Genomic DNA, 14855 nt, shown 5'->3' with positions numbered 1-14855 from the left:
GCCACACTCAGCCGGGTAAGACAGTATTTTAAGACTTCCTTTGCATTGCTTTCAGGACTGTCTGATTCATGTATTTTTTTCTACTAATTGAAGACTCAGAGGTTACATCCTGTCATATGATAACTTCCAGATGGGGTAAGTCAATATCCTAAGAGTAAAACCATACATTTCTTAAGTGAAAAATAAAAAAGCAGCACTCAAAATAACTCAAATATGCCCTAGCCAGTTTGGCTTAGTGGATAGAGCATTGGCCTGTGGATAGAAAAGTCCCAGGTTTGAGGGCACATGCCTGGGTTGCGGGCTCGTTCCAACGTGCAGGAGGCAGCCAATCAATGATTCTTTCTCAATATTGATGTTTCTACCTCTCTCTTCCTTTCCCTTCCTCTCTGAAATCATTAAAAATATATTTTTTAAAAATAACTCAAATATAAAACATATTATCATCATGGACAAACTTTTCCGAAAAGCTGGCATATGGATCAAAATTTAATATATTATTGATGCTACCCATGGAATTCCCAGCAAAGATTATTGGTAAAATGTATGAATATATAGAAAGAAATGCAGCTACTAATTACTTTCAGATTAAAATCACATTAAGCCTTTAAGAGAATGACATACTAGTATATTTTCCATCCCAGAAAATATGGCTATTTATGAAAAAACAGGAAATAGCAGAGGATTGTGTATCCAGTTTCAGTAAACAAGAGATTTTCTGAAGCTAAACAGGAATGCTGATCAATGACCTCATTTAACTCTACTGCCAGACAACCAGCCTAAGGCAAACCTGCCTTCTCTTATGACAAAACCTAAACTGTGACTCAAGAGCTAAATGATAATGGTAAATTAAACAGAGTTCACCATGATTTAGCAGAATATTTTAGTCTTCTGAGGGAAACAGAACTAGCCTTACACAATATCACAAATCAAAATTATTCAGAAGGTTCCTCCTTGGATCTTTGTTGATCAGATTGCAGTAAGTCCTCTAGAAAGAAAAAGCTCTCCATCTGAGGACTACCCACTCGTCTGTCCACAGATTTTAAACAAAATGTAATTGCATTTGTTGCAGATATTTTAGTTTTGTTTAAATGAAGAGAAATACAATTCGTCCTTTTATAAAAAATAAAATAGGGGAAGACACAAAATTTTATTTAATACTGTATTTATTCAGCTTCGGTCCAAAGAAGGGAAGAATGTAGGTAGGAAAGGAGAGAGATAAAAATGAGAGAATTAAAGCTAAAAAGAAGCCTATTCTCAATAATGCATTTAAGGAAAACTATTTAACTTGAAAAGATTGAGTTGAGAAAGGAGCAAAAATGGGAAGCAAAGAAGTTGTTAGAGGAGAAATACTTTCATGGATGTACATCTCACAGGGAGTACACATGGTAATTGGGTAAGGAGAGGATGAAGCAAAAGTCTAGAAACAGTAATTAGAAAGAAGGTATGTAAATACTTAGGAAATAAATAGGTGTTAACTATAAATAAGCATGGATGAGTTCACTAGAATCATGCCATTTTAGTGGATCTAATTTCCTTCTATTACAGGGTTATTAAATCAATACATCAAGGGAATACTTCCATTGATTTGGGATATATCTGACTAACTCTCTCCTAAGTACTTTTATACATTGAAAGACAAAAATTTAAATTGGATGTTGGCCACAGTAGATGGGTGGAGACATAGTTGAATTACCATACCCAAAGCATATTACTTAGCAGATTAATGTCAATTCTTAGGTTAAATAAATGAAATTAATAAAGCTTCAGTGGTAGCCGAGAGGAAGTACTTAACATTCATCTATTCTCCAATTAGAAACTCTTATTGAGTAACTACTATGTTTAGCCTTAGAGATACTAAGAAGACCAAGCTATGATCTCACAGTCTATGAAAGGAGAAGCAGTTCTATCGCATATAACTGCTCAGCAATCATGAGAGTAATCAGCATTAGAGGAAAATCTTTAGGGAGAAGACACAGTGTTCTTTGCAAGCCTTATTTTATTCAACATTTTAACCAGTAATTTATCTAAAACCAGAAAGGACTTATCACTTTTATAGATGTCATAAAAAAACTTAATAGAGATAACTGTACACTGGTAGATAAAAGTAAGAAGTCAAATAAATTGCAATGGTTGGAATGGAGGCCTGAAGCCATGATGAAATAAAAAGAAATAAATTCAGTGATTTACATTTAGGTAAAAACTATAATCAGATAAATATAGGACCTGGAAGACCCAACTTGACAGTAGCTCATGTGAAAGGAACATGACTCTTAGTCAAACACAAAGTCAACATAAACTTAGCTGCAAAATGTAATGGACAAAAACACTAGTGTAATTTGAGGCTTTATTATCAAAGCACAGTAGCCAATCCAAGGAGCATTATGATGCTACATTCTGTGGCGGCAAAAATGATTCTACAGTGTGACATATTAGAAAGGACTCCACAGGAAGCAACAAGGAGGAGTTTTTGTAAAAAACCCATTCATTTTATATTTTTTAAAATATGTACGGAAACGGAGCTCTAGTGTCTACAAAGATGTAATGAGACATGTGATTGTTTTCTTTAATAATAAATATTGGGTCGGCAGCTAAGTAATTGCGGGTTTCACACACATATGGCTTCAGTTGAATTTTTAGTTTGCAGACGTAGTACAAATGTAAAACACATTTTGTTATTTGATAGTTGGCTATTCAGCTGTTAATCAGTAAAAAAAGTTTTTTGATCTGTTTTGTGGTTTTCGTTTGGCGTTCGTTGAAAAATGGAAAATCAAAAGGAACATTTTCGTCATATTTTGCTTTTTTATTTCCGCAAAGGGAAAACGCATCGCAAGCTCATAAAAAGTTATGTGCTGTTTATGGTGACGAAGCCTTAAAAGAACGGCAGTGTCAAAATTGGTTTGCCAAATTTCGTTCTGGTGATTTTTCACTCAAAGATGAAAAACGCTCTGGTCGTCCAGTTGAAGTTGATGACGCCCTAATCAAAACAATAATCAATTCGGACTGTCACAGTACAACACGTGAGATTGCAGAGAAGCTTCATGTATCACATACATGCATTGAAAATCACTTAAAACAACTTAGCTATGTTCAAAAACTTGATACATGGGTTCCTCACGAACTGAAAGAATCACAGTTAACGCAACGCATTAGCAGCTGCAATTTGCTAAAGAAACGTAATGAAAATGATCCATTTTTAAAACGACTGATAACTGGCGATGAAAAATGGGTTGTTTACAACAATATCAAGCGGAAAAGATCGTGGAGCAGGCCAGGTGAACCAACTCAAACAACATCAAAAGCTGATATTCATCAAAAGAAGGTTTTGTTATCAGTTTGGTGGGATTACAAAGGAATTGTCTACTTTGAACTCTTACCACCCAACCGAACGATCAATTCTGATGTCTACATTGAACAACTAACGAAATTAAACAATGCAGTTGAAGAAAAGCGGCCCGAATTGACAAATCGAAAAGGTGTTGTATTCCATCATGACAATGCAAGGCCACACACATCTTTGGTCACTCGGCAAAAATTAATGGAGCTTGGTTGGGATGTTTTGCCACATCCACCATATAGTCCTGACCTTGCACCATCTGATTACTTTTTGTTTCGATCTTTACAAAACTCCTTGAATGGTAAAAATTTCAATAATGATGATGATGTCAAATCGTACCTGATTCAGTTTTTTGCTAATAAAAACCAGAAGTTTTTTGAACGTGGGATTATGATGCTGCCTGAAAGATGGCAAAAGGTCATTGATCAAAATGGGCAATACATTACAGAATAAAGTTATTTAGTTCCATGAAAAAATTGTCTTTGATTTTCTTTAAAAAATCCGCAATTACTTACTTGCCGACCCAATATAATGGTTCGATGAAATCCCAGAGGATGAAATGGGAACAACTAACTTTTCTGTTGGGATTTATTCTTTACAAAAAAAACTGTTTATACATTATTGGAGGCCCGGTGCATAGGCGTGCGGGGATTGAGCCAAAACCAGCAGTCCAATGCCGCTTGCCGCTCCTTCTTATCCCGGCCCTGCTGAGGCTGCCACCACCGCTCGGTAGGCTTGCTGCTGTTCTGCTGTGGTCTCCAGGCTGCAGCAGCCAGCCATGAGCCCTGTATCTAGCTCCCATCAGTCAGCTGAGTGGGCTCCACTGTGGTAGTGCGATGACCACCAGGGGGCAGCTCCTGTTTAAACATCTGCCCTCTGGTGGTCAGTGCATGTCATAGCAACCAGTAGACCATTTGAATGGTCAACAGGACTACGATTGATTGCTTAGGCTTTTATAGATAATTTGGTTCTCATTATGACCCTGAGAGTTAGGCCATGGAGGCACAACCAATTGCTATTTTATAGGTGAGGAAAGAGGTTCAGAAAGGTTGGGGCTTGCCTAAAGTGAGCACATTGGTATCCAAATTCCAGTTTTTTAATCCTAGACCTGTGCTTTTCACATAATACCATAACATCCTTCCACTCAGAAGCACATTTCTTCTCAGTGTAAGGAAAGCCTTTCTAATAATATGGGCCACAGAATGAAAAAAAAAAAACAGACTATCTCACAAATTAATGATCTCCCTTTCCCAGAAAAAGACAAACAAGGGCTGGAGGACTTTGTGTTAAGGACATTTTGGAGGTGATTTCTATTCATAGGTACCCGGAGGCTAAAGCAAACAACAGTTAACATTGGGAGGCGAATGGACTTGGATATTCAGCAGGGATGGATTCTTTTGTGATTGCAATGGCCCCAGGTGACTTTTCCAAGCTGATAATCTCTACATTGTATACCAAACTTTACCTTTGATCTGCCTGTATGCATTGCTAAAGGGAAAATGTATATTCAAGTAAATAAAAAGCGGACAAGGCCAGAAGAAGTGTGTGCCTCTTCAGGAAGGAGGTCTCCACCTGGCCCCCAATGCCTTCTAAATTCATATTTCTTGCATAACATTTTTATTTGTGCGTCAGCCTCTCCTTCAGATCCTGAACCTAGCCACAAAGGCCATGGCACATAGGGGAGGCAGTTCCCTAAATCCACTCCAATAAGTGTTTACCATGGGGAAAGAAAGGCAGGCAGGAGGGAAGGAAAGGAAGGAAGGAAGGAAAGAAGGAAGGAAGGAAGGAAGGAAGGAAGGAAGGAAGGAAGGAAGGAAGGAAGGAAGAATAAGAGGGAGAAAGGGAGGAAAGAAAGAAGTAAAGAAGGTTGGTTTTAAAAGATTCAACTTATCCATGGAATCTATTCATTCAGCCAAGATTCACTGACCTCTCACTATGTGGTACTAGATCCTGAAATAGTGATAAGCATACAAGATTTGAAAACAGAAACATTGGTATTAAGTACTAGTTCCCTCAGTTATTATCTGTGTGCCTTTATTAGTATAAATTTTCCCATCTGTCAAGTAAGGGTTATAAAAAATCCACCTCAGGAATTGTAAGGATTGGATGAGATAATATTTCTAAAGTACTAAGTACATAGTAGGAGCTCAATAAATATTAGTTATCCTCCCGCCCCCTTTAAGTATGAGAGGTACCTGAAGTTCCTTAGAGGGAATTTATATGAATTGAATAGAGCAATAAGACAGGACCTGGAAACAGAAAAAGCAGAGGGCAAGCAGAAAACCTCATGGTGTGCACCTGACTTAGCTGGCCTGATGGTCACCATGCTGGCTCAACTGTGTAAGAATATAATGGTGTTTTAATTCATAAACCTAGAGTACAGCATGCTCTGAAACTTTATCTGAGCTTGAATTCTCAATCTCATATTTGTCTTTTTATTGATTTTTGTACAATGTTGAGCAAGTTTTACTAGGTATCTTATTCTTAGACAGTACTGGAGGAAAAGAGATATCTGTCAGTTGGATACTCTTTTTTTTTTTTAATTGATTTCAGAGAGGAAGGGAAAGATAGAAACATCAATGTTGAGAGAGAATCACTGGTCAGCTGCCTCCTGCACGCCCCCTATTGGGGATTGAGCCTGAAACCCTGGCATATGCCCTTGACCAGAACTGAACTCAGAACCTTTCAATAGACAGGCTGACGCTCTATCCACTGAGTCAAACCCACTAGAGCAGTTGGATACTCTTATAAATAAAATGGACACAGGGAGTTTGCTTTACAGTGATTTATGCATCTAAAACATTATCCACCTAAACATGCTTATAATCAAAGAAAAATAAATCATTTGCTGAAAAATGATGAATTTTCCACTTAGTAGATTAATCAGTTGCACATTTCTGTTTTGAAAATCAGGATTCTTGGCTATATCTAGACTGGCTTAGGATGTAATGTTTTGGATAATTTTGCCACCGTCATGTTCTGGCCAGAAATAAGAAGACATCAGAAGACAATGGCTCAGCTGGTTATGTAAGACTTTTGGATTGATACATAAGCTCACCCAGCTACAGAAACCAAGTTTGAAAACAAAGACTTGTTCAGCCTTGCTGAGCTATTCTTCCAGAAATAAGACCAGGTGAAGGCTTTATTTTTTTTCCCCTCCTATTTTGTTTTAATATATAAATTAAATATTTGCCCAGTTCTCATTAACCAAAACTGAATTCTTATTGAATACAGCCTGGTTTACTTACATTCATTTTTTACTATGAACCCAAAAGGGTAAAAGATACCAAAGAAATCTAAGTAAATATATGCTTAGATGTTTCCCCATGGTAAAAATATATATTCAATATACACAAAACTTCATATGTATTAAATAGCAATATAAAATACTATATTTGATGATTAAAACAATAAACATTTACTCTGTACCTCACTTATTATATACCTATGTTTGCTCAAGAAACTATAGCCTGGTGGAAGTGTAGGATGTCAGAAATAGAGAAACTTGTGGTTAACAGTTAATGTAAGATGGGTTTTGTTAAAGTTTGGGACTGGAGGACTATACAGACACACACAGAGAGAAATTTTTAGCTTTTAGAAAAAAAATATGCCTTATTGAGTCAAGCAATAAGCTCTCCAAATAACTTAAAAATCCTATAATGCAAAGTTTAACAAGAAATACAAAATAGGAATTCACTTTCTAACACATTAAGAAGTCAGAACTCACTATGACCCACCACGAAAGCTTATGGCCACGCAGCGGCCAGGTCCCTATGACAGACCTGGGGCCAGCAGAGGGTATAACAGCATTGGCAGGGGAGCTGGCTTTGAAAAGATGAGGTGTGGAACTTATGGTGGAGGTTATGGCAGCTATGATGATTATAATGGCTATAATGATGGCTATGGCTTTGGGTCGGATAGATTTGGAAGAGACCTCAATTACTGTTTTTCAGGAATGTCTGACCACAGATATGGGGATGGTGGCTCTACTTTCCAGAGCACAACTGGACACTGTGTGCACATGCGGGGATTACCCTACAGAGCTACGGAGAATGACATTTATAATTTTTTTTCACTGCTCAACCCTGTGAGAGTACACATTGAAATTGGGCCTGATGGCAGAGTAACTGGTGAAGCAGATGTCGAGTTTGCAACTCATGAAGATGCTGTGGCAGCTATGTTGAAAGACAAAGCAAATATGAGACACAGATATGTAGAACTCTTCTTGAATTCTACAGCAGGAGCAAGCGGTGGTGCTTACGGTAGCCAAATGCTAGGAGGCATGGGTTTGTCAAACCAGTCCAGTTATGGTGGCCCAACCAGCCAGCAGCTGAGTGGTGGTTATGGAGGTGGCTATGGTGGCCAGAGCAGCATGAGTGGATATGGCAGCCAAGGAGCAGTGAACAGCAGCTATTACAGTAGTGGAAGCCGTGCATCTGTGGGAGTGAACGGAATGGGAGGGATGTCTAACATGTCTAGTATGAGTGGTGGATGAGGAATGTAATTGATCCTTATTACTGACTCTTGGTCAACGTTATTTTAAAGAAGAAAAAGAAAAAAACCCACAAAACTTAACAGTTTTGCAATACCAGCTTGTGATTTATGCTTACTCTAAGTGGAAATCAGGATTGAATTAAAGACTTAAAGGTTCATTATTTTTGAACACAAATATTCATCTAGGATGTAACAACTAAGTTGAGTAAACTATAACTGTTAAACAATTTTTAGCTTTTCTCAAGTTGGTTCTATTGTAGGATGTACTTCAGTAAGTATATTTAGGTTAAAGAAGTTGAATTATGTTAAATGTTGCGCTTAGACCACATCACATCGAACACTATTTGTGGAAGCATGTTCAAAAACATGCTTTTTTTTTTTTTTGTAAAACTCAATAAAGGAGCTGTGTCTACAATTAAAAGTGAAACATTTGGCATGTTTGTTAATTCTAGTTTCATTTAATAACTCGCAACGCATGTAAGTTTAAGCTTTTTTTTTTTAAGTTAATGGGGAAAATTTGAGACGCAATACCAATACTTTAGGATTTTGGTCTTGGTGTTTGTATGAAATTCCGAGGCCTTGATTTAAATCTTTCATTGTATTGTGATTTCCTTTTAGGTATATTGCACTAAGTGAAACTTGTCAAATAAATTTTCCTTTTAAAAACTGAAAGAAAAAAAAAAGAGTCAAAACAACAATTCTCAACTTTTAAATACCTAGGACTTACCTGGGAACTACTTCTTCAATCACAGACTCCAAAGTCTTAAAACTCCTTGAACAAGCAATATAAATTCTTATAAAAATATCTATGAAACCCAGCCAGCATGGTTCAGTGGTTGAACACTGACCTATGAACCAGGAGGTCACGATTTGATTCCCAGTCAGGGCACATGCCCAGGTTTCGGGCTCGATCCCCAGTGTGGAGTGTGCAGCAGGCAGCCAATTAATGATTCTCTCTTATCACTGATGTTTCTCTCTCTCTCTCTCTCTCTCTCTCTCTCTCTCTCTCTCTCTCTCTCTCTCTCTCTGTCTCCATTCCTCTTTGTAATCAATAAAAATATATTAAAAAATTTTTAAATCTTTATGAAATAACTTTTTAAAAATCAAAATAATTAGCCATAATCATTATCACATTTCCTCCTTTCATTTTATCTAGATGCTAACATTAACTGCAAAAGTGATGAATTGGGATCATTTCTAAGAGAAACTTTCTGACAAGAGTATAATTTGGATGGTAGAATACATTATTTAAAAAGGGAATCTTTTTTTCTGGTATAGTTAGGTTATGACTACATGGTATCAAAACAACCATTTGAGTGAGGTAAGGTGATTCTACTTAGCGAGCATTTCCTAAGGAGAATCTATTGTGTGTATAATCCTATGGTAGATACTTGATGGGGATGAGGAAAGGAGATGGGGTGATTGCCTGAGTGAGGTCTAAGGCCTTGAGCAACCTCAGTCATTGCCTTAGAGAAAACACATAAAACACATGCATAGGAAACAATAAATGTATGCTATAGACATAGGCATTGGATTAGTCTTTAAACAGACCTTAATGTGCTCTGGATTGATCTAGGAAAAGAGCAAGAGTTGGAACCTGAAGAATAGAATTTGCATGGTTAGAGACAAGAGGAAAACAGTATTAGCAACAGCACAGCACGCTATTTTGTCTCCCAGGCTGCTAAGTGACCAGATTGAATTGAATTGCTGATTTGGGGCCACGAAACCACAGCTTTACTTTTTCAACAGTAAAAACAAGTAAACAAAGGAGGAGGGAGAGAGAGGATAATAAGATATAAAAAAATAATAAAGGGGAAAATAAATTTCCGTATAGAAAGAAGAATTTCTGCAGGTAGGCAGACAAAACATTTCCTCACTGAATACCCCTGAGTTTATTGAAATTAATAATCAGAAGAAAATAGCATACATTTATTGAACACATATCACATATCAGACACCATATTATTCCAAGCACTTATATGCTCTGAGAACACTGTGAGGTAGGAACTCTTTCCACCATATCATCAGGGTTCATAATAGCCCACAACCCTCTAAAACTAGAGATTTTAAGTCAAAGATTAATTTCATTCAGGCATTTTCAGTACTCCCTATTTTTGTGCATCAAAGAAGTTTACTTTAGCAAAATAGACCCGAATGGATGGTAGAAACTACATGAGGTGTGGTGTGGCTGACTGAGCTGCCTGGTACAGCTTATCCTAGAGGTACCAGGGGCAATAAAACTATGGTAATTGCACAGGTGGCAGCAGAGAGTCAAGAGGGGCACAGGTGGTGGCTGCAGGAGCACTGGCCAGTTTCTAGTCCCGGATACAAGTGCAATGAGATCTTGCATGCTGTGTCGTTCTTTGGTGTTTAGGGTGGGGGGAGGGAGTTTCTCTGAAGCCAAGTTTGATGTTTCAAGGCTGAGGAACATGTACTTGAATATGATGACAGTGACTTTGCTGAACTTGAGGACATCACAGAAGATGCTGTCACTGAATCGGAGTTGGGAGGGTCGGATGAAAACCAAGGAGATTTTGAAGATGCAGATAACCAGGAGGGAGATATTGAGAGTGGGTCATCTGACAATGAAGAATTTGAAGGTTATGAAGACAAATAGAAACTTCTAGAAAAATAAAGACCCAATAATAATTGTTGATGTTCCTGCACTCCTTCAGAATAGTTGGGAGAATATTATCTAGAAACTAGAGGCTTGGTGCACAAATTTGTGTACGGGTAGGGTTCCTCTGTCTGGCCAGCAATTGGGGCTGATGGGGGCCAGTCCCAACCAAGGCAATGGGGGCCAGCTGGCTGGGGAGGGACCAGGGGAGGGCTCCTGGGCATGTCTGGCCCTTTTGCCCAGTCCCCATCAGCTGGATCCAGCAGCAAGATAACCTACCAGTTGGAGCGTCTGCCCCCTGGTGGTCAGTGTGCGTCATAGTGACTGGTCAAGTGGTTGACTGAACGGTTGACCAATCAGTTGACCTATCAGTGGGACACTTAGCATATTACGCTTTAATTATATAGGATTTTGATGGTGACCGATCTGCTTCATTGGGAAGAATAAAAGCAGTCCCCTTGCTCAGGCCTGGTTTGACACTCAGAGCTTTCCGAAAGGAGCTTTGCCTTGGTAGAAGCATCAAGCACAGGAAAGCTGAAACAGGGGAATGAGTATATCTACACCCTGGGGCCTTCTGGTCGTGGTGCTGTGAAGGGATGCCATCAGCTCAGGCTCCTGAGGAGACAGGACTTACTGAATGTCCTGGCCCAGATGGTGATGCCCGTGAGTGATCAAGTGCAAACAAAAGTGACCATGAATGATGAGGCCCTGGACACCTAAGTGCTGTTGGCACTCAGAAAGCCTTGGTAAGACTGCGGAACGAGATGGGGTGGGTATTCTGACAAACCTACATCTGGAGCAAAGTATGGATTGCCAGGCTCCTTGGCCATGCTGTCAGGTTGGAGAAGTCACAGGGAATGCCAGACACAAAGGTTCACTTGCGAACACACTTGCTGATCAGATTGAATCCATTCATTTTTCAGACTGGTCCTTGGGTCCAAAAATTATGCAAGAGGAAGGTCAGCCTTTAAAACTACCTGACACAAAGAGGATTACTGTTTGCATTACATGTGCCTGGCTCAGGCGGCATTTACCCAAAGGATACGGGGGCTTTGCTACCTCTGATGAACATGGAGATGTATTCCAGTGACAAAGCCAAAAAGTTCTGACTCAACAGAGAAGGCAAACAAAAATCAGATAAGAACAGAGCTCAAGTCCAAGAGAACATCTAGAAGCTGAAGCAAGTGCAAAGACAAGAAGTGGCACAGTCTCAGTGTGAGGAGAAGAAAAGAGCAGAGAAAAGCAAATCATAGATGAGAAACGGCTCAGGCTGGAGGAAGCTGTCTTGAGTGGGATGTGAGCAAAAGAAATTGGAAAAGAAGCAAATGAAAATGAAACAAATTGAGGTGGAAGTCATGGAAAGTCTCCCCAGAAATCTGAGTCCCGATGCCACATGTAAGCTCTAAATTCACAGGAAACGTAAAAAAATAAATAAAAATAAAAAAATAAAAAATAAAAATACCACTTCATTTCTCATCTTAAAGTTCACTCGCCCTGGCCAGTGTTGCTTAGTGGTTAGAGAGTTAGTCTCCCCGCCACCCCCCCCCCCCCCACACACACACACACCGAAGGGTCATGGGTTCAATTCCTGGTCAAGGGCACATACCAGGGTTGCAGGTGTGATCCAGGCAGGCCCTGGTTGGGGCACATGCGGGAGGCAACCAATCAGTGTGTCTCCTTCACATCACAGTTTCTTTCTTTCTGTCTTTCCCCTTGGCTCCTTCCCTTCCTCTCTCTCTATAAATCACTGGAAAAAATATTCTCTCGTGAGGATTAACAACAACAACAAATTCAAACACTCCTAGTTGCTGAGAAATCCTATTTCCTCATCTGCTACTTTTTATTTGAAGTTATTGGAAGGACATTGTTTCAGTAATTTTTTTTTTCCAGGCAATAAAATTATTTGGATTATTTTGCGAGAGAAATGATATATGAATTATGAGTAGTCTTAAAATATTTTTTAAATTACAACATGAATCATCAGTCCTTTCAGTGTTTAAAACTAGGCAGTTGAAATGGCTGGCTATAAAATTAACTCTAAACAAAGATTCCACAAATAACTGTTGGAATTGCACAATAAACACTGCTTAGTGTTTCTTCTTCTTCTTTTTTTTTTTAAAGGCAAAAATATAACTATTTTTCATGAACAGTGTATTCAATCAGTTGAAATGTAAATTTGGAAATTCTCATTGGAATGTACCATGCAAACTTCACATACATATGCCTTATGTATACATTTAAAAATTATTACTATTAATGAGAAGCAAAGTACATAGACTTATATTTCAGTCTCAGAGAAAGAGACGTCAAGTAATGTGGAATAGAGGAAACACAGAGCAATATCAGAAAAAAGCCATTTAAGAATTGAACAAGCAAGGCCAAGCATAGTGAACTAGTGACCTAATGCAAAAATGTATCTATTGCCATTATACATTTATGGTAACAATTCATGTGGATTCAGGGGTTATAGCTTCTATTACTTAAACTTCAGCAGTTAAACACACACACCACCACCACCACCATCACCACCACCACCACCACCACCACAACAGATTTTTGCAGTGGAGTTTTTGGGTGACTCTTTTGGATAATATTAACAATTCCAAACATCTCTGATCTTTCCCCAAATTTGCCAAGCAAAAAATTAATTACTTAAATGCCAATTCCACCCCTTTTTGTAATTACAAGTTTCCCACTAACATTAGCAAGACTGTCTTCTTGGAACATTGGTTTCCCCACATATGTACCAAGCCAGTTGTTTCTTCATCAACTGACGAGATTCAAACGACCAATTGGCTTTTTAAAGTTGAAGTTCATTAAATGGTCAGTTATGTGTGAACCATAGTTGTAGAAATTTTAAGGTGACACATGCATTAGACTAGTTTCCAATCACGTTTTAACAATCAATAAATTTGGAATTCTATGAATTCAGTTATGTATTTCACACGGTTAATCATTGCAGTATTGACGTTAATACCATTTAAAAGTACTGAACCACATTTTAGATTCTATGGCATGCTTTGTCATGCCTTATCTTATGGAATTCATGAAACACTGGGATCCATCCAGGTAAATCACCTGACTTCGAACCCAGAGCTCTTTCTACTGCTAATAGGTAAGGGTTATGGGAAGGCAAAGAGAACAGTGGACTCTCAGTTACTAATGGACAGATTTTCTAGTTTATAGTGAACTGGTCTTCTCCAGCCTGACTTTTGGAAGGGTCAGACCCACAAATTAGACGTAGACTGTCAGCTGATTTTCAATAGAAACTGTGCAAGCCAGAGGGAGTGGCAAGAAATATTCAAAGTGGCTGAAACCGGTTTGGCTCAGTGGATAGAGTGTCAGCCTGCGGATTGAAAGGTCCTGGATTCGATTCCGGTCAAGGGCACATACCTTGGTTGCGGGCACATTACCAGTGGGGGGTGTGCAAGAGGCAGCTGGTCGATGTATCTCTCTCATCGACGTTTCTAACTCTCTATCCCTCTCAATTCCTCTCTGTGTAAAAATCAATAAAATAATTTTTTTTAAAAAAGGAATATTCAAAGTGATGAAAAGCAAGGACCTGCAACCAAGATTTCTTTACATAGCAAATCTAATATATAGCAAATAATAGTAAAACTATTACTTAGAATTGAAGGACTTAGAAAGATCTTCCCAGACAAGAAAAAGCTAAAGGAATTCACCAACACCAAACCAATATTACAAGAAATGTTAAAGGGTCTTTAAGAAGAACAGTAACGTGGCAATAAATACATATATCAACAATTAAAACAAAATAAACAAGCAGAACAAAAGTTATTACAGGAATAAACTGTTTTTGCATGCTCACAACTGTAAATGTACTTTTGCCCACCCCTGTATGTCTCTGTATTGGGATTGTACCTAGAATTGCATTTATCTTGGGAAACTCCTTGGAACACTGCCATATCATGAAGATTATCTATTGTTACAGAAGTACAAGAGCATGGTCAGTCTATTCTTATTGGGTGTGTTGTTGATGTTATTCTTATCTCCTCTCCTACTACATTTATATTACATAGTTGTAATTATTGCAAATTTTAAAAATGAAATAAAAAAATAAAGACAACACTGTGCCAGGTCTATGAGACTACTCTGGTACTACTCAAACTTAAGTTCTATTCAGTCCTACAAACATTTCTGACAACCTACTATGAATCAAGCACTATGCTAAGAGCTGAAGACATGGTTTCTTCCTTCACAAAACTTAGTCTAATGGGAATGTAGATACAGATGGAGGCACAAGTAGGTTTATGCTTCTTCACATGGAAAACAATATATTAATGAATAATAATATAAGGATAAACTCCTGTGTCTTGTGTACTCACAACTGTAAACTTACTTTTGCCCCTCCATGCACATACATTTTTGATGTACATGTGTGTTTGGTTT

General features: G+C 38.3%; 1 protein-coding gene and 1 pseudogene across 2 annotated transcripts; both read left to right on the top strand.

Annotated features, from left to right (window-relative positions):
* The first annotated feature begins 7051 nt into the window (after positions 1-7051).
* Positions 7052-8514, top strand: LOC311627117 (heterogeneous nuclear ribonucleoprotein H2-like). Its single transcript, XM_084893360.1, has one exon. The coding sequence runs from the start codon at positions 7083-7085 to the stop codon at positions 7827-7829; it is 747 nt and encodes a 248-aa protein (XP_084749486.1). The 5' UTR covers positions 7052-7082; the 3' UTR covers positions 7830-8514.
* A 923-nt stretch (positions 8515-9437) lies between these two features.
* Positions 9438-11965, top strand: LOC311627508 (PAT complex subunit CCDC47-like; annotated as a pseudogene). The gene is made up of 2 exons: positions 9438-10561; positions 10866-11965. The product of its transcript is annotated as a PAT complex subunit CCDC47-like (transcript).
* The last annotated feature ends 2890 nt before the right edge of the window (positions 11966-14855 follow it).

The sequence above is a fragment of the Pipistrellus hanaki genome (assembly GCF_964339955.1).
Source record: "Pipistrellus hanaki genome assembly, chromosome: 9".
Lineage (NCBI taxonomy): Eukaryota > Metazoa > Chordata > Mammalia > Chiroptera > Vespertilionidae > Pipistrellus > Pipistrellus hanaki.
The sequence above is the reverse complement of the archived record's forward strand: the minus strand, read 5'-3'. Positions and strand labels throughout refer to the sequence as shown.